This window comes from Zalophus californianus, chromosome 6 (assembly GCF_009762305.2).
Source record: "Zalophus californianus isolate mZalCal1 chromosome 6, mZalCal1.pri.v2, whole genome shotgun sequence".
NCBI classification, from domain to species: Eukaryota; Metazoa; Chordata; class Mammalia; order Carnivora; family Otariidae; genus Zalophus; species Zalophus californianus.
This window is the reverse complement of record NC_045600.1, coordinates 2,142,967-2,167,089: the sequence shown is the minus strand read 5'-3', so window position 1 is coordinate 2,167,089 and position 24,123 is coordinate 2,142,967. Positions and strand designations below refer to the sequence as shown.

At 47.1% G+C, this 24,123-nt stretch overlaps 1 protein-coding gene across 3 annotated transcripts in view; it reads left to right on the top strand.

Annotated features, from left to right (window-relative positions):
• LOC113909032 (cytochrome c oxidase assembly factor 8) overlaps positions 1–24,123 on the top strand; it is a 30,000-nt gene that overhangs the window by 1,430 nt on the left and 4,447 nt on the right. For all 3 annotated transcript variants that reach the window (XR_004820127.1, XM_027569913.2, XM_027569912.2), the window contains exons 2-3: positions 14,888–15,085; positions 16,015–16,078. Coding sequence is in view for 2 of the 3 variants with exons in the window: in XM_027569913.2 (XP_027425714.1) it covers positions 14,888–15,085; positions 16,015–16,078 (262 nt within the window). In the remaining variant the exon portion in view is untranslated. The remainder of the gene's footprint in view (positions 1–14,887; positions 15,086–16,014; positions 16,079–24,123) is intronic.

Genomic DNA, 24,123 nt, shown 5'->3' with positions numbered 1-24,123 from the left:
TTGAGTGTAGAGATTACTTAAAAATAAAATCTAAAAAAAAAAAAAACAAAAAAAAAACACACCACACAGAGTTTTCTTTATTGTCACATAGCCTTTGGTTAAAATAAATCTTACCGTGGGTCTAATCCTCAAGATGAGACCTTTCTTCCTATTGTAGTCCCAAGTGACTAGGAAGCTGGTGCCACTCACCTGTCTAAGCCTGTGATGATGTTGATTGTGATGATGCTGAAAAGTGAAGCAGCTGGCCCATGAGTCAGACCTTGTTCTGTTCTAGCATTATGACTTGTGGTGTTGTGTTTTTTTGTTTTGTTTTGCTTTTTAGGATGTGTGCCCCATTATGCTAGATATTATATGGAACTTAAAGGAACAGTTCTTACTTCAGGGCATTTTGTATTTCCTATGTGTTTGGTCTTGTCTTTGAGTGTTTGCTGAGTATATGGCTGGTTCTCCAGGTAATTAAATTCCTGCAGCACAGAGAGATTGTTGTCTTTTAGACTTTGATTTTAAATATTAGCTCTTCTTAAAAGTAACAGGTTGTAAACCTTCTGTTTTCTTTATTTAAATAGATGTATTTTAATCCTGTATGTTTAGTTCACACAACATATTTTTAATTAACTTTTTTTTTTTTTAAGATTTTATTTATTTAGGGCGCCTGGGTGGCTCAGTTGGTTAAGCGACTGCCTTCGGCTCAGGTCATGATCCTGGAGTCCTGGGATCGAGTCCCACATCGGGCTCCCTGCTCGGCGGGGAGTCTGCTTCTCCCTCTGACCCTCTTCCCTCTCGTGCTCTCTGTCTCTCATTCTCTCTCTCTCAAATAAATGAGACCCAGCGAGAGAGGGAACACAAGCAGGGGGAGTGGGAGAGGGAGAAGCAGGCCTCCCGCTGAGCAGGGAGCCCGATGCGGGGCTCCAGCCCAAGACCCTGGGATCACGACCTGAGCCGAAGGCAGACGCTTAATGACTGAGCCACCCAGGCGCCCCTTTAATTAACTTTTTAAATTTAATTCCAGTATGGTTACCATACAGTGTTATATTAGTTTCAGGTATGTAATATAGTGATTCAGCACTTCCATACATGACCCAGCGCTCATCACAAGTGCGCTCCGTAGGCCCCATCACCTGTTTCCCCCACCCCTCACCACCCCCCCCCCCGTAACCATCAGTGTGTTCTCTGTAATTAAGAGTGTTTCTTGGGGCGCCTGGGTGGCTCAGATGGTTAAGCGTCTGCCTTCGGCTCAGGTCATGATCCCAGGGTCCTGGGATTGAGCCCCGCATCGGGCTCCCTGCTCAGCGGGGAGCCTGCTTCTCCCTCTGCCTCTCTCCCTGCTCATGCTCTCTTTCTCTCTCTGTATCTCTGTGTCTCAAATGAATAAATAAAATCTTTAAAAAAAAAAAAGAAGAGGCTGTTTCTTGGTTTGTCTGCTTTTTTCTTTCCTTTCTTTGCTCATTAGTTTTGTTTCTTAAATTGCACACATGAGTCTTTCACTGACTTATTTCACTTAGCATAATACTCTCTAGATCCATCCATGTTATTGCAAATGGCAAGATTTCATTCATCAATCAGTGGACCCTTGGGCTGCTTCCGGATCTTGGCTGTTGTAGATAACGCTACTATAAACACAGGGGTGCATGTATCCCTTTGAATTAGTGTTTCTGTATTCTTTGGGTAAATACCCCATAGTGGGATTATTGGATCGTAGGATAGTTCTATTTTTAACTTGTTGAGGAACCTCTGTACTGTTTTCCACAGTGGCTGCACCAGTTTGCATTCCCATCAACGGTGCAGGAGGGTTCCCCTTTCTGCACATTCTCACCAACGTCTGTTGTTTCACCCTACATGTTTTTCATTAATTCTTTGTTCTCCATTGGAATTAAGGAGAGCTGCTTTTAGGGTCTACATGATTTATTCCCATCTCCTATCTTTGTACCACTTTTTCTTCCAAACCCAACTTAAAAAGTCAGCTCTTGGGGCGCCTGGGTGGCACAGTCAGTTAAGCATCTGACTCTTGATTTTGGCTCAGGTCATGATCTTAGGGTCACAATATTGAGCCCCACGTCGGGCTCGGGCTTGCACTCAGCGGTGTCTGCTTAAGATTCTCTCCCTCTCCCTCTGCTCCTCCCCCATACCCTCGCTCTCAAATGAATAAATAAATTTAAAAAGAAAAGTCAGCTCTTTGGGCGCCCAAGTGGCTCAGTCGATTAAGTGCCTGCGTTCGGTTTAGGTCATGATCCCAGGGTTCTGGAATCAAGCCCCACATTGGGCTCTCTGCTCGGTGGGAAGCCTGCTTCTCCCTCTCCCTCTGCCTGCCACTTCCCCTGCTTGTGCTCTCTCTCTCAAACAAATAAAATCTTTAAAAAAAAGAAAAGGGGCACCTGGGTGGCTCAGTTGTTAGGCGTCTGCCTTTGGCTCAGGTCATGATCCCAGGGTCCTAGGATTGAATCCCACATCTGTCGGGGCTCCAGGCTCAGTGGGTAGTCTGCTTGTGGGATTCTCTCTTCCTCTCCCTCTTCCCCTCCCCTCTCTCAAATAAATAAATCTTAAAAAAAAAGAAAAAATCGTGTGGTTAAACTCCATTATTCTTGAGACAAGGGCCCAAGGCCCAGAGAGGTGGAGTGACTGGCCTGGTGTTACCCAGCAGAATCAGGGCTAAAGGGAGCTGTTCTCACTCTCAGTCTGGTGTTCTCTTGTCGCCACATGCTTTTGCAAGTGAAGTGATTACGGGGTTTCCCCTTATTCTGTTAATGTGGGCAATTGCACTCATCTCTTGTTACTTAGGAAATTTAAAACATGCAAAAATAGAAGATTATATAAAGAATTGCTGTGTATCCAGTACCCTGCTTGTACAGTTATCTACTTGTGGGTGTTTATGTCATCTTTACCCCATCCCAACCTCCCCTCCCAGATAATTTTGTTGCAAATATCAGACTGCATACTTCATTTGTAACTATTTCCATATATGTCTTTAAAAGATACGGATTTGGGGCACCTGGGTGGCTCAGTTGTTTAAGCATCTGCCTTCAGCTCCGGTCGTGATCCCAGGGTCCTGGGATCGAGCCCCCCATCAGGCTCCTTGCTCAGTGGGGAGTCTGCTTCTCCTTCTGCCTGCTGCTCCCCCTGCTTGTGCTCTCTCTCTCTGTCTCTCTCTGACAAATGAATAAATAAAATCTTGTATATAAAGGGACACCTGGGTGGCTCAGTTGGTTAAGCGTCTGCCTTTGGCTCAGGTCATGATTCTAGGGTCCTGGCATTGAGTCCCGCATTGGGCTCCCTGCTCAATGGGGAGCCTGCTTCTCCCTCTGCTTCTGCCTCTCCCCCTGCTTGTGCTCTCTCTCTCAAATAAATAAAATCTTTTTAAAAAATAAAACATATAAAAGACACGGATTTTAAAAATATATATAAACATAATAACTAAAATATTATAATTCCTTAGTTCCAGCAAATGTTCAGTGTTCAGGTTTTTCCGATTGTCTTAGAAGTCGTTTTTTTTTTTTTTTTACGTTTGCTTGTATCAGGATGCAAATAAGGTCTACATGTTGCAACTGATTGATATTCTTTTACTTCTCTTTTGATCTGTAGGTTTTGACCATCCCCTTCCATTTTTCAAAGCAGTTTATTGGGAGCAGGGGAAGGATGTATCCTGTAGAATTTCCCACAGTCTGCATTTTGCTGTTGGCTTTCCCCTGGTGTAATTTAATGTGTACCTCCCGTCTGTGTGTTTCCTGTAAATGGACAGCTGCAATCTAGAGCCTTGACCACATTTAGATTTGACTTTTTTTTTTTTTTTGAAGATGACTACTTCATTGGGAATTTGTCTTCTTCCATCAGGATTGATTGATTTTCTAATGTTAAACCAAGCTTTCAATCCCAATATAAACCCAGTTTGGTCCTGATGTGCTGGTCTTTTTATGTACTGCTGACAGTGGTTTGCCGAGGCACCTAGCCTCTGTCTAGATGGGAGGCAGGGGATCCCAGCCCTCCAGAAGGTCAGACTTTCCGTTCCCATCTCAGAAGTGTCAGGATGATAGACCAGGAAACACCTGCAGGAACACTAAAATTGGCCAACATTTGTTCTTTCATCTTTGCCCACTGGTTTCCCCAGTGGCCGATAGTGTGACACCTGAACTCAGGAGCTTTGTGGCATGTATAGGCACTTCCGGGAAGGAGGGCCTGGGGGAAAGTCTTCCGTTCCAAATCCTGGCTTGGGGGGAGGGCCCAGAGCGGGAGTGTGCCGGGAGAGCTCCGGGGCCCGCTGTGAAGCGGGAGGGGTGGAGAGTGAAGTGGGGCCTGCACAGTGGGACCGGGAGAGGCCCAGCTCGGGGCTGCCCGGCTGGCAGTTGGCACTTCAAGAGGGAAGAGTGGAAGGTTAGTGCCCCACCAGACACAGTGGTGAAGACTCAGTCTGACAAGTGGCTGCACGCACAGTCCTTCCTCTGTGAAGAGGCAGAAACTGTCGGGCCGCTTGCCAGCGGAGCTGTTGGGTTCCAGCTTGCAAGGCGCCCGCCTCCTGCCCCGCACCAAGACAGCCGCTCCACTTGGAGCAAACCGTGCATTACATGCTGATGCTGCAAGAGCCATAAATTACAGTAATTACTCTAACCTCAAAGGGATTCTTCCTTTTTACAGAAGAACTTTTTCCTCCCCCAAACCCCTTCTCCTCCCTTTTAAATAGCTGTTCTTGGATGTACAAAGACGGAACATATATTTATAGGGGAGAGAGAGGAGCTACCTCTGCTACAATTAAGATAGGATCTCTCAGATTATAATGGAGAACTGAGGGTGGTTGACAGAGCTCACCCGTCACACAGAGTACTTGAGCGATCACGAAGCGACAGACGGAAGAGTAACTGAACTCTCCTGGTGCCACTTTGAGCTGCTTTCGTTCCATGTGGGTCTCTCGAAAAAGCCATGAATTGTTGGGATGGCTCCTTGACGTTTCCTGATAGGCAGCCTGCAAGAAGAAGAGATGGGTCCAGGTCTGAAAGGTGGTAAAACTGGTGAAGCACAGTTAGGGTGAAGCCTGCCCGTCTGTCCCCTTGCTGCTGTCCTTCAGCGTCCTCGGTCAGCTTGGGGAAGGGGAGGAGCCCCCAGCTTGGGATGGAAGTCCACGGGGTGAGCCTGGGCTGGCCATCTCTGTTTCCACCCACTGGGTCCCTTTGTGTGAATGACCTTTAGTTTCTAAGACTAAAGGCTTTGGGGCAGAAGTCCAGAAATATTCGTGGAGGGTTTTTTTTAAAAGGCTTTTTCCAATAAAATGGAAACTAGAGATCATATATTGTTTTTAGAATGATGGATAAAATGTGAAAGATCTACATACTACCATCCTGCTGTTGCTTTCTGAAAAGGATTGTTAGGCCAGTCTAGTATCAGATCAGTATTTGATGATGACAAGCAGCAGTTTCAGGTCTTAGGGAAGCTGATTAGGGTGTCTTTCTGCCAGCAGGGCCCTGTTGCTGTCACACAGGAAGGGGGAATTCAATCCCCTCTGTGGACTTGCTGGCCCTTCATTTGGAACTTTCCACCTTGGCTGTGCCTCTTCTTTTTTTTTTTTTAAGATTTTATTTATTTATTTATTTGACAGAGAGATAGTGAGAGCAGGAACACAAGCAGAGGGAGTGGGAGAGGGAGAAGCAGGCTCCCCGCTGAGCAGGAAGCCCGATGCAGGACTCGATCCCAGGACCCTGGGATCATGACCTTAGCCAAAGGCAGATGCCCAACGACTGAGCCACCCAGGCACCCGACTGTGCCTCTTCCAAAGTGTCCAGCTTTGTCTGAGAAAGACACTTCAGAAGTACTAGGCAAGGGGTGCCTGGGTGGCTCAGTCGTTAAGCGTCTGCCTTCGGCTCAGGTCATGATCCCAGGGTCCTGGGTTCGAGCCCCGCATTGGGCTCCCTGCTCGGAGGGAAGCCTGCTTCTCCCTCTCTCACTCTCCGAGCTTGTGTTCCCTCTCTTGCTGTGTCTCTCTCTGTCAAATAAATAAAATCTTTGAAAAGAAAAAAAAAAGAACTAGGCAAAAGTAAACACGATCAAATGTAGGGATGTCAGAATCTGCAAGAAATGAATGCAGAATGAAGTCAGACTGAGCAGGTCTGTAGGGCGCAGCACTCCGGTGTGGGTGGGGACCTTTAGCAGTCGTGGCCACGCAGTGGTGACAGCACTGGCTGGACTGAGCCCCCCCCCCCCCCCCCCGTCAGCCGGTCAGTCTGGCTTCCAGGTCCCCTGCAGCTCTGGCGTGTCCACCTACACTGGCCCCTCCCTGTTCTCCCACTGTGTGTGAGTCTACTCCAGAACGCTCAGGGAGGCTCTGCTTCTCTATCTAGACTTTGGAAAATCTAGAAACTGTCAGGAACTAACAGTTAAGGATCCTCAAGAACCCAAAATGTAGGGGCGCCTGGGTGCCTCCGTCCTTAAGCATCTGCCTTCGGCTCAGGTGCCCCACATCGGGCTCCCTGCTCAGGGGGAAGCCTGCTTCTCCCTCTGCCTCTGCCCCTGCTTGTGTTCCCTCTCTTGCTGTCTCTCTTTCTGTCAAATAAATAAATCAAGCCTTAAAAAAAAAAAAACCCAAAATGTAAAGAACACTCGACAGCAATGACTTTTGGCTCATTCAGAACTCCTGAACATTCTGATGCTAGTTCATCAATAATTGCCATCTCTGATTTGTTAGGTGTCTGTCCACCAAATAGTTCATATATATTGAGCTTTTTGAAGATGGAGTGGATTTCTTGCATAAACAGATAGAGTCAACAGGAAAGATTAAGACTGGGAAGAACATTGCTCCAACAAGTGCATGTTCCGACCGTAGAACAGACAGACGCCGCGGTCTGTGCCGCCATGGGCTCGCAGTCTAGTGGGAAAAGCAGGCATGAACAAGCCAAGTGCTGTGAGGAGCCACGGGGAGCACCTGGAGACGTGCCCTTGAACCTGTGGTCTGTGATGATGGGGGTGGGGGAACCACAGGGAGAACATGCGCAGAGTCTGAGGAGGGACAGAAGCAGGCTGGTGTGTCATTGAAGGAGGCTCCTGTGGAGGGGGGCGCAAAAGCCCAGACTGCCAGACCCCAGGAAGGGGTTAGACTCTCTCCCGAGGGTAATGAGCAATCACTGAAGGTTTTAAGGGAAGGGGGAGCATAGTTTGATCGGGGGTTTTGGAGAGATTGCTTCGCTGCATTGGTGGGTGTGGAGACAGAGTAGACAGGGAGGGTGCGGTCCCGAGGCAGCTGGAGCTGCTCAGACCGGCCCATCACAGAATTGTCATGGAGGCAGAAACGGGGCGCTCCGCGCACACACTGTAAACCTCACCACAGGAGGAGATGGGTGCGGCTTTTGAATCCTTCGAGTCCTGGTGTGGGGATGCCAGAGTTCAGCGTCTCCTGGGGCCAGGGCAGAACCCAGGCCAGGATTGTGCAAAGCTTATTGCTTCAGCCCCGGAGGAGGAGGCTTCTCAAAGGATAGCATGTGACTCTTTTTAACTTTGATCAGCGGTAGGTTCTTACATCTGTTGCTGCAAGAAAAAGTGAAAGTATTGGTAGTGATCATGAAATAAGCTAACTTGAAACAGGTAGAAAGTTGTCAGTCTAGCAACATCATCCACCAGAGTCTGAAGGTGATACCAGAGGAAAAGTACTGGGGGATGCAGCAGAGCCTGCTCAGAGGCATTGCTCAGAAAGGGAGGCTAATTGGGCAGAGCTCTTTTTTTTTTTAAGATTTTACTTATTTATTTGACAGAGAGAGACAGAGAGGGAACACAAGTGGGGCAGTGGGAGAGGGAGAAGTAGACTCCCTGCTGAGCAGGGAGCCCAACATGGGGCTCGACATGGGGCTCAATCCCAGGACCCTGGGACCATGACCTGAGCCGAGGGCAGACGCTTAGCGACTGAGCCACCCAGGCGCCCCGGGGCAGAGCTCTTAAGGCAAAAAAACTGTACAGTGAATTTTAGAAATGTTTCTTTAAAAATATTTTCCCTTATTATTTTTCTAATACACATACAGTTAAGTTTGCTTGCTTCTAGAAGGCGTATAGGAAACAAACTTTGCTCATTATGTTGATAATTTTAGAAGTTCTGTTTGGTTTCATCTGTTTTCTCATAAATTGTATTTAGGAAAGTAAAACCCTTGTAGGTACGTGAGCTAATGGTGTAAGCTGTAGCTCTCTACAGTGCTGAAGGGTGGCAGAATATGCCGCTCTCCGGCAGGCTGCTTTGGCATCAGGGTTATTTTGAGAAGCAGTAGATACTAAAAGGACGGTCTGACCCCTCCTGTTCTTCCAAGAGGCCCCGAGCTGAAGCTCCTGGTGAAAGATGCCCTCCCTCTCCCAGGAGGAAAGGAACCTTCTTTTTCTTTTTTTTTTTTAAAGATTTTATTTATTTATTTGAGAGAGAGAGAGAATGAGAGATAGAGAGCACGAGAGGGAAGAGGGTCAGAGGGAGAAGCAGACTCCCTGCTCAGCAGGGAGCCCGATGCGGGACTTGATCCCGGGACTCCAGGATCATGACCTGAGCTGAAGGCAGTTGCTTAACCAACTGAGCCACCCAGGTGCCCAGGAAAGGAACCTTCTTGATTAAAATAATTCTCACCTTCTCTAGTCTCCCATATATTTCAGTTACTTTTCCACAGTTGGTGCTTTTTGTTCAACTTGGTGTATAAGCCCATGGCCGCTATCTGGGTCTTCATTTCCCTGTGGGCCTTGTGCACACATGAGACCTGGGTGCTTGTCTCGTGTGGATCTGTCTTGGATCAATTTAACTCTCAGGTCCAGCTGCAGACCCCAAGGGAGTGCGGGCCTTCCCCACGGTACAAAACTATCAATATTTAAACGACTTTTTGACTACCATTTCCATAAATCATCTTTAGTAACCTGGTTAAGGTAGTCTGGAGCATGTTATGCACCGTTTTGAAGAAAGGCAGGAGGGAATTGGGGTGACTGGGCGAGTGCATTTGTGACAGGACCCAGAGTGGCGAGTGTGTTCTCATACCCAGCCAGCACTCATCCCCTGCCCGAAGGGAGCCGCTCCCTGCGTTTTCAGGAGTTTTGCTCATAAACGGCCGTTTCTAAAAATTATATACTGAAATAAATTCTATTAAAAGCAAAGATAATACATACTTAAACTGTATCACTTCTGTTTATTTTACTACATTTTACAATGATCTCTGCTTGTGAGGTTATTTATGACTATTGTACCTACATGGGGGAAATACCATGTAATGGTATGCTGCTTGAAATTGTCCATGGTGGAAGTATTTGCACCACGGAAACTCACAAACGTGCTAAATCAGGGCTCGATTTATTGTTTTGTTGATTGTCTTGACTTAGGAAAGTGAAGGAGAAAACGTAGTAAGAGAGGTTGCATTAACAAACATATCTTGGGGCGCCTGGGTGGCTCAGAGCCGTTAAGTGTCTGCCTTCTGCTCAGGTCATGGTCCCAGGGTCCTGGGATCGAGCCCGGCATCGGGCTCCCTGCTCGGCGGGAAGCCTGCTTCTCCCTCTCCCACTCCCCCTGCTGTGTTCCCTCTCTCGCTGTCTCTCTCTGTCAAATAAATAAATAAAATCTTTAAAACAAAGAACAAATATATCTTGTCTGTTGCCATTACATTGTGAGTAGCCCCAAAGGAGGAAGTATTCCTCTGGGATTCAAAAGCAAAGCAATTATACATGTCATTGACAAATAGGGCATGTTTCACTTTTTTTTTTTTTTTAAGATTTTATTTGACAGAGAGAGACCCAGCGAGAGAGGGAACGCAAGCAGGGGGAGTGGGAGAGGGAGAAGCAGGGAGCCCGATGCAGGGCTCGATCCCAGGACCCCGGGACCATGACCCGAGGCGAAGGCAGACACTTAACGACTGAGCCACCCAGGCGCCCTGTGTGTTTCACTTTTATCCTGACTATCAAGTAACCTTTGTGTCTGAAGTACACAAACTAGTCACGGGCAACCCCGGCTTGGCTAGTAATAGAAGATGTTGGCAGAAATCAGTGAAAGGACTGCAGTGAGATAATGCTTGTGCCTAGAGAATGGTTGCAGTGAGAACGGAGGACTCACTGCTGGAGGGAACGTAAAAGGGCGCACCTGCTCTGGGAAAGTTGGGCGGTTTCTCAAAAGGTTAAACATGGAGTTACCATATGACCCAGCAAAATTCTACTCCTATGTATACACTCAGAGTTGAAAACACAAAAATCTGTACACGAATGGTCACAGCATGCATAATAGCCCAAGGGGCGCCTGGTGGGCGCAGTCAGTTGAGCGTCGGACTGTTGGTTTTGGTGCAGGTGGTGATCTCATGGTCATGGGATCGAGCCCCGCCTCAGGCTCCATGCTCAGCTTGGAGGCTGCTTGGGGTTCTTTCTTTCTCTCCCTCTGCGCCTCCTGCTGGTGTGCGCTCGCTCACTCTTGCTCTCTCAAAAATAAATAAATAAAAATCTTAAAAAAAAAAAATAGCCCCCGCATGGAAACAACCCAGATGTTCTCAGCTGATGAATGGATAAACCAAATGTGTTATATCCATACTATGACATAGCAGTCAGCCATAAAAAGATGAAATAGCAGTCAGCCATAAAAAGGCACAAAGTACTGACACGTGCTACAACATGGATGAGCCTTGAAAACACGTTATGTGAAGGAAGCCAGTCACTAAAGAGCACAGACTGTATTATTCCATTTACATGAAATGTCCACAGTAGGCAAATCCATTCAGGCGGAGAGTAGAGCATTGGTTGCCAAGAGCTGGGGGAGGGAGAACGGAGAGTGATAGCTCATAGAGACGGGGTTTCTTCTTGGGGTGGCGACAGTGTTCTGGGTTGGCAGTGGTTGCACACCTCTGGGAACATACTAAAAACACTGATTTGCATTCTTTACTGGGGTTAATTTTATAGTATGTGAATCATTTCTTACCAAAGCTGTTGTTAAAACAATGAAAACAGTTTGTAAGAATCAGTTGGCTATGTGGAATTTACAAGGAAAGGTATCATAGTTTATTATTATTATTTGTGAAGTGTGTGCCACACACCCTTATATCAGCAGAGTTATAATCCTGCACATCCCTCAGGTACTAAACACGTACCAGCACATTGCTCGGGGCGGCCCCATCGATTCCTCACCACTGCCCCATGCTTCTCCCTGCTCCTCCACCTTACAGCTTGCAGATCCACCCCCAGCCACAGCAGAGAAAGGCTCCTGGCTTCTCTGCCCCCACAGAGTGCTCGCATCCCCCCAGAGCAGGCCTGGTGGGGGGCGGGGGGGTCCTTCCTCGTGCTCGTCTGGGGCCTCCTTCGGTGTCATCATTGCTCTGGAAATGTTGCTTGAATTTCAGGAACATCTCTGCACATCTATCTTGCCAGACTTTTCCAAGCATATTTTTTCTATGAAATAACAGTACTTTTATTTTTTTATTTTTTATTTTTTTTAAGATTTTATTTATTTGAGAGAGAGAGGGAGAGAGGGAGGGAGGGAGAGCACAGAGGGAAAGTGAAAGGGAGAAGCAGACTCCCCGCTGAGCAGGGAGCCCGATGCGGGGCTTGATCCCAGGATCTGGGATCACGACCTGAGCCGAAGGCAGACGCTTAACCAACTGAGCTGCCCAGGTGTCCCGAAATAACAGTACTTTTAATCTGTGATTATTGACATGCATCGTAAGTTAAACATTTGTGTAACAGGCTTTGAGTGACCATGTTTTTTTTTAAATTTAAATTCAATTAATTAGCATGTAATGTATTACTAGTTTCAGAGGTAGAGGTGATTCATCAGTCTTATATAACACTCAGTGCTCATTACATCACGTGTGCTCCTTAATGTTCATCACCCAGTTACCCCATCCCACCACCCCCCTACACTTGGTTCTTTAGCTCAGTTCTCAAGGTTGAGTCCAGGGACCTGAATGAATGTCAGCCCACATTGCGACAGGAAGGCTGAGGATTAGACACGGAGCTGAGCAGATGGGAACTCTTTTGCTAGGGCCTCTCCTTCCCTCCCATGCTGCTCGTGCCAGGTGGGCCGTCATTAAACGCTAGTCACATTCTATTGGTAAAATGATTAGCTATTGTTTTTACTTTTTCAAATTAAATTATCAGTGAGTAGCCACATAGACAAAATCTGCTTTAGGTTAAAATTTGCAAGCCCTGCATCACCCTTTTTAGTTCCTTGGAAGTTGCATCTTGTAATGATGATCATGAAGTACTGAAATATCCTGAATGAAGTGCCTTCCCAAGGGAAAAGAAATGTTAATTATGTTCATTGTAGTATTTTTTTGGTGTTTCTTTTTTAAAGATTTTTATTTATTTATTTGAAAGAGAGAATGAGAGAGAGAGAGAGAAAAAGAGAGCGCAGGAGAGGGGGGAGGGTCAGAGGGAGAAGCAGACTCCCTGCTGAGCAGGGAGCCCGATGCCGGACTCTATCCCAGGACTCCAGGATCATGACCTGAGCCGAAGGCAGTTGCTTAACCAACTGAGCCACCCAGGCACCCCTTTTTTGGGTGTTTGTAAGTTTTGTTTTTTTTTTTAAAGATTTTATTTATTTGACAGAGAGAGACACGGCGAGAGAGGGAACACAAGCAGGGGGAATGGGAGAGGGAGAAGCAGACTCTCCGCTGAGCAGGGAGCCCAATGCGGGGTCCTGGGATCATGATCTGAGCCGAAGGCAGACGCTTAACCACTGAGCCACCCAGGTGCTCCTGGTGTTTGTAAGTTTTAACCATTCTTTTAATTGACTTTGAGGTGTAATTTGTATACAGTGAAATGAGTACATCCATTCAAAGTGTACATCTGATGAGTTTTAACAAACATGAATCTTTGCAGTTGCCACCCCAATAAAAGCAATCCCTTCCACCCTCAACTCTGACAATCACTGATGTGACTAATTTTTTTCCTAGAATGCCACACAGTGCAATCCCATAGCACATCCTGGCTCTTTTGGTCTGTATATTGTTCTCAGACTCATCCACGCTCCTTTGTGTTGCTGCTGGTTTTCCAGTTTTTGATGCAGGGAGGGTGCATGGGAGATGCTCTGTTATTGGAGGTAGAAGTCACGGTCAGCAGTGTGTTGTTGTTTTAAGTAACTTATAAGAGATTCCTAAATTGAGTGATATTTTCCCCATGAGTTTTGGTTACATTGATCTTTTAACGGACAAATGGAGAAGCTAGTCTTTTGACTACTCAAGTCATCTTTTTATTTTTTTATTTTTATTTTTTTAAAATTTTTTCTAGTGTGGAGAATTTTTTTTTCAAGATTTTATTTACTTACTGGACAGAGAGAGACACAGCGAGAGGGAACAGAAGCAGCGGGAGTGGGAGAGGGAGAAGCAGGCCTCCCGCGGAGCAGGGAGCCCGATGTGGGGCTCGATCCCAGGACCCTGGGATCACGACCCGAGCCGAAGGCAGACGCCCAACGACTGAGCCACCCAGGCGCCCCATCTTTTTGTTTTAATATCGAGTTTATTGAAGCCCAATTTATATACAGCAACACTCACTGCTGGCAGACGTGTGCACCAGCACCGCGGTTCAAGATAGAGAACGTTTTCATCAGCCCAGAAAGTTCCTTTGTGGTCAGCGCCTTCCTCCACCCAGCACCTGTCTTCTCCACAATGTCCTATGAGTAGAATCCCGCGGTATGCAAGCTCTTGATGTGGCTTTTTCAGTGAACACGATGCATCTGAGATTCATCTGTGCTGCACATAGTTCTCTATTGTTGAAGAGCACCCATTGTGTGGACGCACCATACTTTGTTTTTCCCTCACCAGTGGGAGAACATTTAGGCTCTTGTCAGCTTTTGGCAATTATAAATAGAGCCACTTTTAGCAGTCACATACAAGCTTTTGTGTGAACATATGTATTTGTTCATCTTGGATAAATACGTAGGAGTGGGTTGCTGGGTTATATGTGAGGTGTATGGTTAATGTGTAATGGACTGCCAGCTTTTTTCCAAAGCGGCTGCACCAGTTTGCATTCCCACCCGCGATGTGTAAGAGCTCATGTGTTTTACATCTTCAACAGCACTTGCTATTGTCAAATGCTTTTGGGGGTTGTTTTAGCCATATTAAAGGATGTGTAGTAATATCTCATTGTGGTTTTGGTTTGCATTTCCCTGAGGACTAGTAATGTTGAGCATGCTTTTATGTGCTTATTTGCCATCTATATATCTTCTTTGGAGAAAGTTTTATTTGGCTAATTTGCCCATTTTTAAATTGGGTTGTCTGTTTTCTTATTATTGAGTTTTGAGAAATTTTATATATTCTGGGAATAAGTCCTTTTTCAGATTTGCATATATTTTCTCCCAGTCTGTGGCTTGTCTGTTTTATTTTGTGGATTGTGCTTTTGGTGTTGTATCTAAGCAATTGTTGCCTAGTCTAAGGTTGTAAACATTTTCTACTGCTTTAGAAGTTAGAGGTATTATAGTTTTAGATTTTACATTTAGGTCTTTGATCCATTTTGAGTTAGTTTTGTATACAGTACAAAGTAAGCTTGAGATGCTTTTTTTTTTTTTTTTGCATTAGGATTGAATTACCCCAGTGCCATTCTTGAACATGTTCTCTATAATGTTCATGTTAATATTTATTATAGTGGGGCACCTGGGTGACTCAGTCATTGAGTGTCGGCCTTCGGCTCGGGTCGTGATCGCAGGGTCCTGGGATTGAGCCCCACGTTGGGCTCCCTGCTCCGTGGGAAGCCTGCTTCTCCCTCTCCTACTCCCTCTGCTTGTGTTCCCCTCTCTTGCTGTGTCTCTATCTGTCAAATAAATAAATAAAATCTTAAAAAATAAAATATATTTATTATAGTTCTTTTAACTTGTATATTCTCTGACAGTCTTAAACAGAGGAAGCTAATGAGGGACTTTAATAAATCTAGACTGTTCATTTTATACTACTAGGGATTCGTTTAGTTTATGTTAACCCTGTGCATTTTGTTAAAGGTCTCAGGATTCTGCCCTCCAAGAAAATCTTGCCATGATTGGATAGGACCCCCAGATAAACATTCAAACCTTCGACCCGTTTACTTTTACGTCCCCGAAAACGAATCACCGTTGGAACAAAAGCTAAGACAATTAAGACAAGAAACACAAGAATGGAACCAACAGTTCTGGGCAAACCAGAATTTGACGTTTCGTAAGGTAAGCTTAGATCAGAGGGCCAAGTGAGAAAGAAATAACACAGGTGGCCACGTGGGGGCGCTAAATCCTTAGTCTTTGCCTTTCTGTTACTTGGTCAGCCTTGGTCCCTCCCTCCCTCCCTCCCTCCCTCCCTTTCCTTTCTCTCTCTTCCCTCTCACACATGGATAAACGTATGTGAATGTATGTACGCATATAATTTTTAAGTCAGTATTGTAACTGTACATAAGAAATACTGATCATTGTAACATCACAGATCTTGAGGCTTTCAAGTAGTTAAAAGGAGTAGCAGAGCCAGAGCTAGAACAGGTCTGTGTGTGTGTGTTTATGAAAATATGGGTTTGTTTTTGTTTAGAGCTTTTATTTATTTGTCGGAGAGAGAGAGGGAGAGAGAGAGGCAGGCAGAGGGAGAAGCAGACTCCCCGCTGAGCAAGGAGCCTGATGTGGGACTCAGTCCCAGGACCCTGGGATCATGACCTGAGCCGAAGGCAGACGCTTAACCAACTGAGCCACCCAGGCGTCCCGAGAATATGGGTTTTTGTGATGTGATTTCATTCTGAGGATTCAGAATTCTTAACAGCATATTGTAAATGAACTATATGAGAAAGAAGTAGAAATATTCTAATCCAGAAGGAACGTATTTAAGCTTTATATGTCCTACTGTTTGGGCGGGCTATGTCAAATGGACTATATTTATTTTATTCTGTGGATTTATAAACAGTACCTCCCAAAGTTTATTAAACATCTTGTTTTCAAATCCTACTTTAAGCAGGGGACTTTAAACCATATTCGGATGGCTTAAACCAGGTTTGGAGATGGGTCCGTTCTTAGAAATCTCCATCCACACTTGTCCAGAACACTTCAAGCTGTGTCCTAGCCAAGGACAGATGGAAAGATGAAGAAAGGGCATTCTGATGGTTTTCTTCTTTTAGGAAAAAGAAGAATTTATTCACTCAAGGCTAAAAGCTAGAGGCCTGGAACTGAGAGCTGGATCAGGTTAGTTCATTTGTCCTTTTTCTCCTAACATTGTGTTTGTTTGAGTAACTGCGTAGGAAGATAAAAAGAAAGGATGTCAGGGGCGCCTGGGTGGCGCAGTCGGTTGAGTGCCCCAACTCTTGGTCCTGATCTCAGGGTCGTGAGATCGAGCCCCTTATTGTCGGGCTCCACGCTTGGTGGGGAGTCGGCTTGAGATTCTCTCTTTCCTTCTGCCCCTCCCCCTGGCCCCCGTCAAAAAAAGAGAAAAAGAAAGGCTGTCAGATGAAGGAGAGACAGCTGAGGGGGCAAGTTGTGGTCTCCTTCGGGGCAGGGGCTCTGAGTGTACGGGGGGCCTGCCCTCCTCCTGCTCCCTCTTTCCCCTTTGGGGGAGATCATCCCTCTCCCGATTTTAGGTCATTCTGGTCGATGACTTCCCTCTGACCTTTGAACATCTATGCCAGGGTCCCATGGCTTCCGCAGCGTTTTTCTCTCCTATACCAGCTCCACTTCCTGCATTCCTGACCTCAGTTCAGAGCCCCACCAGCCCCCAGGAGCCGCAAACCTCATGGGAGTCCGCCTCAGATTCCCCTCCCTCACCTCCCATTTCTCTGTGGGATGACCTATTAAACATTTCTCAGTACTCTGACCACTCCCTGTCCTTGAAACATTGCTTTCTTTCAGGCCTTTGTGAGTTCTGTGACTACTGCAGCAGCTTTCTGATTGGGTCCTTGACCTCCAGTCTTTAAATCAGGGGTCTGCAAACTTTCTGTAAAGGGCGAGATAGTAAATAGTTTCGTTTTCTGGGCCGTGTGGGGCCTCTGTTTCAACTGTTCAGCTCTGCTGTTGTGGGAAGGCAGCCATGGAAAATCCGTAGACTAGTGGGCATGAATGTGTTCCAGTAAAACCTTGTTTACAAGAGCAGGGGTGGTGGGCCACATTTGGCCTGCAGGCTGTAGTTTATCAACTCCTTCCTCACATTCATTCTTTGTAGTGTAGCCAGACTGTCCTTCCCCACACACAGATTTGACATTTGTTGCCCAGCTTAGGTTTTCAGACCCCCATGACTACAGAATGGCAGCTGTGCTCCCAGCCTGGCTCCCCTCTTTCATGTCTCGTCCCCCGTGCTGTGTGCTTGACAGACAGGAATGCTCTGCTCCATTCGGTCCCCTCTGTCTACTGAGCTGCCTGCTCTTTTTTTTTTTTTTTTTTTTAAGATTTTACTTATTTATTCATGAGAGACAGAGGGAGAGAGAGGGAGAGAAAGAGAGAGAAAGAAGCAGAGGAAGAAGCAGGCTCCCAAGGAGCAGGGAGCCTGATGCGGAACTCGATCCCAGGACCCCGGGATCATGACCTGAGCCGAAGGCAGTTGCCCAACCATCTGAGCCACCCAGGTGCCCCTGCCTGCTCTTTTTTGGATAGAAGATCTAGTGCTCAAAAAAACCTTTGATCATTTTCTCTTGCTGTTGATGTTAGGCCTGAATAACATTTCATACTGTTTGTTAAACAGATTTCTACTGTCAAAACATTGTTCTCATGGAAAATCTGAAGCCATTGACCCCAAAAGGCATGTCTGTCATTGGGCTAAAGCACTGTCCCTCTCTCCCTGCTAATCCTTCACCTCACCTGGATCTATTTAGGCTACAGAGCTGGTGATGATGGGCTCTGCTATTTACTGTCATCAAGGTGCTGTCTTGGTGGGCGGGAGCCAGCAGGAGAGGGTGCTGGGTCCTAACAGTAAGTGTAGAATAATGGCTCACCATTTCAGACCCTGACCCTGCTGGGTACTATGCTAAGTCCTTTGCCTGTGTCATCTTTTTATTTCCCACAGTGACCAAACGAAGTAGGTCCTGCTACTTTTGCCATTTTATTTTTATTGTTTTTTAAAGATTTTACTTTTTGACAGAGAGAGAGACAGCGAGAGAGGGAACACAAGCAGGGGGAGTGGGAGAGGGAGAAGCAGGCTCCCGGCCGAGCAGGGAGCCAGATGCGGGGCTCGATCCCAGGACCCTGGGATCATGACCTGAGCTGAAGGCAGACGCTTAACAACTGAGCCACCCAGGTGCCCCAATAAATAAAATTTTTAAAAAAAATTTATTTTTAAGCAATCTCTACACTTAATGTGGGGCTCGAACTCACAACCCCAAGATCAAGAGTCACATGCTCCACTGACTGAGTCAGCCAGGTGCCCTGGGAGGACTCCTTTTGATCTTTCTGTAAAGGAGTGTGCTTAGGGGACACAGGTGGCTCAGGCCCAGGCTGGAGTAGAGCCTGGCCCAGGCGTGGCCTGCTCTCAGCCGCTGGAGCCGTAAACAGCACTCCATCCCAGGCCTCAGCCTTCTCTTGCCGTGAATGGGCTTTCTCCAACTCTCAGTATACCTCCCTAGTTCAAGGGCAGGGCGCAGTCTTCGAGGCTCTCCTGGGGCAGGGCCTGGGGGCCTGTGGGGAGGAGCCCTGGAATCGGGGAGGCCGAGGCTCGGGGGGTTGTGTTGAGTGAGCGCGGCTGCTGCTGTGGAAACGGGGCCTGGTGGCGGCGCAAGGCCAGTGTAAACCAGGGGGCTGGACAGAGGGTTGCGTCCAGGAAACAAGTGACACGGGAACAGCAGATGATAGAGCAGAGATGCCGGGGGCAGTCTTGCTGAAGAGCATGAACTAGTTTGTAGAAATGACAGAGTACGCATGGGTGAGGGGTGTGGCTGCAGATTACAGTGCGTATTGGACCAGCACCCAGGAGTCGCTGTGTGCTCACTGAACTCCTGGGGCGTCTCCCGTGAGCAGCCTCAGTGCTGCTGGAGGGACAGTGCAGTACAGCGCTCAGAGGTGGTCGGCGGCAGGAGAACGTTCCAGCCTTCTTTCCAGAAGGACGTGACTGCAGGCAGCACACATATGCCAAGAAGCAGGAGAATTTTGATCACAGAACTTCTAAGAAAGCATCCTAGAGGAAAACATGAGACGAGTCAGCCGCTGGTTCCTTGCAACGTTATCTTTTTTTTTTTTTTTTAAGTAGGCTGCATACCCAGCACCAGAGCCCAACACGGGCGGGGCTCGAACTCACAACCCCTAGATCAAGACCTGAGCTGAGATCAAGATTCGGATGCTCAACCGACTGAGCCACTCAGGCGCCCCCACAGCATTACCTTTAATTGCAAAAAAAAAGCTGGGAGGAAGTATCTAAATTCCAGTAATCACAGATTAGATAAGTGGCCCTCCCACCTGGTGGATGTTCACTGGAATATTCTGCAACAATGTAGAAAAATTACTGGATTTCCAGTGCAAGAAGCAGAACATCATGATTTCAGCTCTGCCTGTCCCCAAATTAAGTCTCGTTTGTAGAGCAACAGTGCAGTGGGAGGATTCTTGCCTCTAATTTCTTCTGTTGCAAAAGTAAATTTTCAGGCAGTGGGAAAGCCAGCTGGTATATATGAGCCCCGCACCGGGTTTTCAGTAGACGGATAATGAGGTAGGTTATGCTGCCTACCTTCCTTTGCTTGCTTTCATTAGAGCTCAGTAGCACGTTGCAGTGTTGGTAGGCACAGGATCTGAATTACTTAGCGCACATTTCTGGTGCTTCTGCTTTGTGCTGAGCTCTGGCTTTGGGGTGTTTGGACAAGACACCGCACCAGACCAGCAGATGAAGATGGCACCTGACCTTCCTTAGAACCCTGGGGCTCCTGCCGTTTTGCCAGCGGTGGTAACAAGTGAGCGCCCCGTGCCAGGCCCCGTCCTGCCCACTACACTGGCCACAGCTCATCTGGTCTCAGAGCAGCCGTATGATGTGTGCTGTTGTGATCCACGTTCTAGATCTGAGAGGGGCCAAAGTTCTGGGCCATCTGCCAGTGAGGGACAGAGCTTCATCTGGGGGGGGCACTAACCCCTGGCATGTCTTTCGTTTCTCGTGGGCACGGGCAAGGCCACAGAGACATGTGCCAGGAAGCCGAGGTGAGGGTGCACACATGCCTCTCCTCCCAAGACTCCTTGGCCAGAAGACCCCAGTGCTTGAGCCAGGGGTTCTGTTCCTTGGCCCTGTCACTGCGCTCAGGCCCTGACCACCCTCCTCCTCGCTCACTCTGTTCAGTCACATCTGTGCCTCTCCCGACCCTTTATTTCCTCCATGCTGGTCCATGGCTTGTGACCTGTCTTCTCCCTTCTCTACACTGTGGGTTCCTATTCATCCTATGAGACCCAGCTCAAATGTCACCTTCCCTGGGGGACACCTCCCTCCCCTTCTTGGGCAGCTGGTGGTTCTCTTTCTTGTCCCACTTACCATCGATCAATTTGTTGATTTGAGGTACTTGCCCAGTAGTTTCCATGTGCCGAGCTAGGCCCCGGGACCTCGTAGTGGGTGAGACAGACAGCTGTAGCCTGCCTCGTGCCGCTGACACTCTGACGCGCGCTGGGAGTGTGACCCACAAACAGGTAGCTCAGTGGACGCGTGCCGCGCTCCTAGGGTGTGCAGAACAACAGGGAAGTGGAGGGGGGAGTGGGTGTTGTACCAAGGCCTCAGAGAAGGCCTGGCTGAGGAAAGGCAGCTAGGGGAAATTTGAGCTGCCCCCAGATGGAGGTTTTGAGGAACTGCAGGAGGCTGGGTCAGAGGAGTGAGGACGTGTGGAACACACTGCTGTTTACTCAGGCGGGCCCCGGGTTACGATTTGGAAGGGGTGTGTGCTCATCCTCTGTGAGGGGCCAGACACATGCTTGGGCCGTGCCACCTGAGTGTTAGCGTCTGTGTTGTACATATAAAAGGTCAGCCACTTTCCCTTCTTCTGTGGAAACGTGCCCTTGAGTTACCTTCCCAGCTCTGTCTCCCCCAGATCCTGATAGGAATGGAGCACCGACCTCAGCTGTGCCGCTGGGAAACATGGCCTCCACCTGGAGACAGCATCTGCAAGGGCAAGCATGCTAAAGCTGAGGTCGGAGCTTGAACATGGGCCTCCCCGCATGTGCAGGAACCCCCGGGGGCAGTTCCAGGCTCCTGCAGAGAGGGTGGGACCTGTTTGGGGCTTGGGGCTTCAGAGCCAGAGTGCCTTCACTCTGAGCCATCACTTGGTGTCCTGACACTGACCTGTGGGCTGCTCTCTGGTTCCTGTCCTGTGTGGCCTTTTTAAATCTGGTGGGGGAGCTCTGAGGGTGGGCGCCATGCCATGGTTGGCACCTCCCACCACACAGCACCATGGAGGTGGCCGGGTCAGTCCCTGTGGGTCACCAGTCCCCACCAGCACCTAATGCATTACCTGGTTCAGCGTGTGCTCACTGGCTCAGAGATTGAACAGTTAGGCCGGTGTCTGCCCCAGGCCAGGATGCATCCAAAGTGAGGAAGTAGTCCATTTTCCTTATGCGGATCGCTCGCGTTTCTTGTTGGAAGCTTCAGAAGGCGTTGGAGTAGACACGATGAAGCATATCACACATGATGCGCATTGGTAGATGCACACCTGCACTTGCAGTAGTCATGAGGAAATTGAGCTACACTGGAACTGTCCCAGTCTGGTGATAGATCATTTTCTCCCTAAGACTTTTTCCTTTTCCGAGATAGAATTCACATGCCATAAAATTCACATTTTAAAAAAAGATTTTGTTTATTTATTTGAGAGAGAGAACACAAGCAGGGGGAGCGGCAGGCAGAGGGAGAGGGAGAAGCAGGCTCCCGGCTCAGGGGGGAGCCTGACTCGGGGCTCGATCCCAGGACTCCGGGATCATGACCTGAGCTGAAGGCAGACGCTTAACCAACTGAGCCACCCAGGTACCCCTAAAATTCACATTTTATTTACAATTCAGTAGTGTTTAGTATTCACAGGATTGCACAGCCATCACCATATCTCATTCCAGAACATTTTCATCACCCCAGAAGAAACCCTATTCCCACTGGCAGTCACTTCCAATTTCTTCCTCCCACCAGCTCCTGACAGCCACTAATCTATTTCTGTCTTTATGGACTTGCCTTTTCTGGGTCTTTCCAGATAAATGGAAACATATAATATGTGGTCTTTTGTGTCTGCCCTTTTTTTAAAAAAAGATTTTATTTATTTATTTATTTTCAAGATTCCATTTATTTATTTGACGGGGAGAGAGACAGCGAGAGAGGGAACACAAGCAGGGGGAGTGGGAGAGGGAGAAGCAGGCTTCCCACGGAGCAGGGAGCCCGACGCGGGGCCCGATCCCAGGACCCTGGGATCATGACCTGAGCCGAAGGCAGTCGCTTAACCAACTGAGCCACCCAGGTGCCCCTAAAGATTTTACTTATTTATTTGAAAGAGAGTGCATGCAAACAGCAGGGCAGTGGGGGGAGCAGAGGGACAAGCAGACTCTGTGCTGAGCACAGAGCCTGCCGTGGGGCTCAATCCCATGACCCTAAGATCATGACCTGAACCAAAATCAAGAGTCGGACTTTTTTTTTTTTTTTAAGATTTTATTTATTTATCTGATACAGAGAGACACAGCCAGAGCAGGAACACAAGCAGAGGGAGCAGGAGAGGGAGAAGCAGGCTTCCCGCCAAGCAGGGAGCCCGATGTGGGGCTTGATCCCAGGACCCTGGGATCATGACCTGAGCCGAAGGCAGCCGCTTAACGACTGAGCCACCCAGGCGCCCCAAGTGTCTGTCTTCTTTCACTTGAGTGCATGTTTTCAGGGTTCATCCATGTTGTAGCATGGACCAGGATTTCAAAGGTTTTTTTTTTATGGCTGAACAATATTCTATTATATGGATAGACCACATTTTGTTTATCCATCAGTTGATGGACATTTGGGTTGTTTCTGCTTTTTTGACTATTACAAAGACTGCTGCTGTGAGCAACTGTGTATCATACCTATAAGTGGAATTGCTGGGTCATATGATAACTCTGTGTTTAACTTTTTGAGGAACTGCCAGGCTACTTTCCATAGTGGCTGCACCATATTACATCCCCCCCAGCAGTGTGTGAAGGTCCGGTTTCCCCATGTCCTCATCAATACTTCTTACTACTGTCTATTTAGTCTAGCATTATAGCTGTCTTGGTGGGTGTGAAATGGTATCTTATTGTTTTTTTTATTTGAATTTCCCTAATGACTTAATGATAGTATCTTTTCACGTTCTTAGTAGCCATTTGTATGTCTTCTTTGGAGAAATATCTATTCAAGTCATCTGCCCATTTTTAAAGTGGGTTATTCTCTTTTTGTTGTTGTTTTCAACGTTTTCTACATATTCTGGATGTGAGACCTATATTAAGTAGGTGATTTGCAAATATTTTCTCCCATTCTGTAGGTCGTCTCTTTACTTTCTTGATAATGCCCTTTGAAGCACAGAAGTCTTAAATTTTGATGAAGTCCAATTCATCTATTTTCTCTTTGCTTGTATTTTAGGTGTCATACCTAAAATGCACTGACTAATTCAAGGAGATGAAGATTTGTCCCTGTTTTCTTCTAAGAGTTAGTTTTAGCTCTCACATTTAGGTTTTTGACCCATTTTGAGGTTGTGTTTGTATATGGTGTGAGGTAGGGATTCAACTCTATATTTTTGCATGTGACTTTGTAGTATTTTAGCACCGCTTGCTGAAGAGGCTGTCTCCCACCCTCCCACCCCCCATTGAATTGTTTTGTTACCTTCATTGAAAATCACTTGCTCGTAAATGTTTGCGGTTATTTCTGGACTCTGAGGCCTGTCCTTGTGTCAGTACCACGCTGTCTTAATTACTGTAGCTTTGTGGTAAGTTTTGAAGTTGAGAAAGGTGAGTCCTCCAATGTTGTTCTTCTTTTTCAAGATTGTTTTGGCTGCTGGGTTTCCTTGCGCTTTTACATGAATTTTAGGATCTGTCAATCTGCCAAAAGCCAGCTGGGATTTTGAGAGGGATTGTATTGAACCTATGTGTCAATTTGGGACGTGTTGCCATCTCAGCGGTATGAAGTCTTTAAAACCATGAACATGGGATGTCTTTCTATTTATTCATGTCTTCTTTCATTTCTTTTAGCTGTGTTTTATAGTATTCAGTGTGTAAGTCTTACACTTCCTCTCAAATTTATTCCTAGGTCCTTTATTATTTTTGATGCTATTGTAAATGAAATTGTTTTCTTTCTTCTTTATATATATATATATATATAT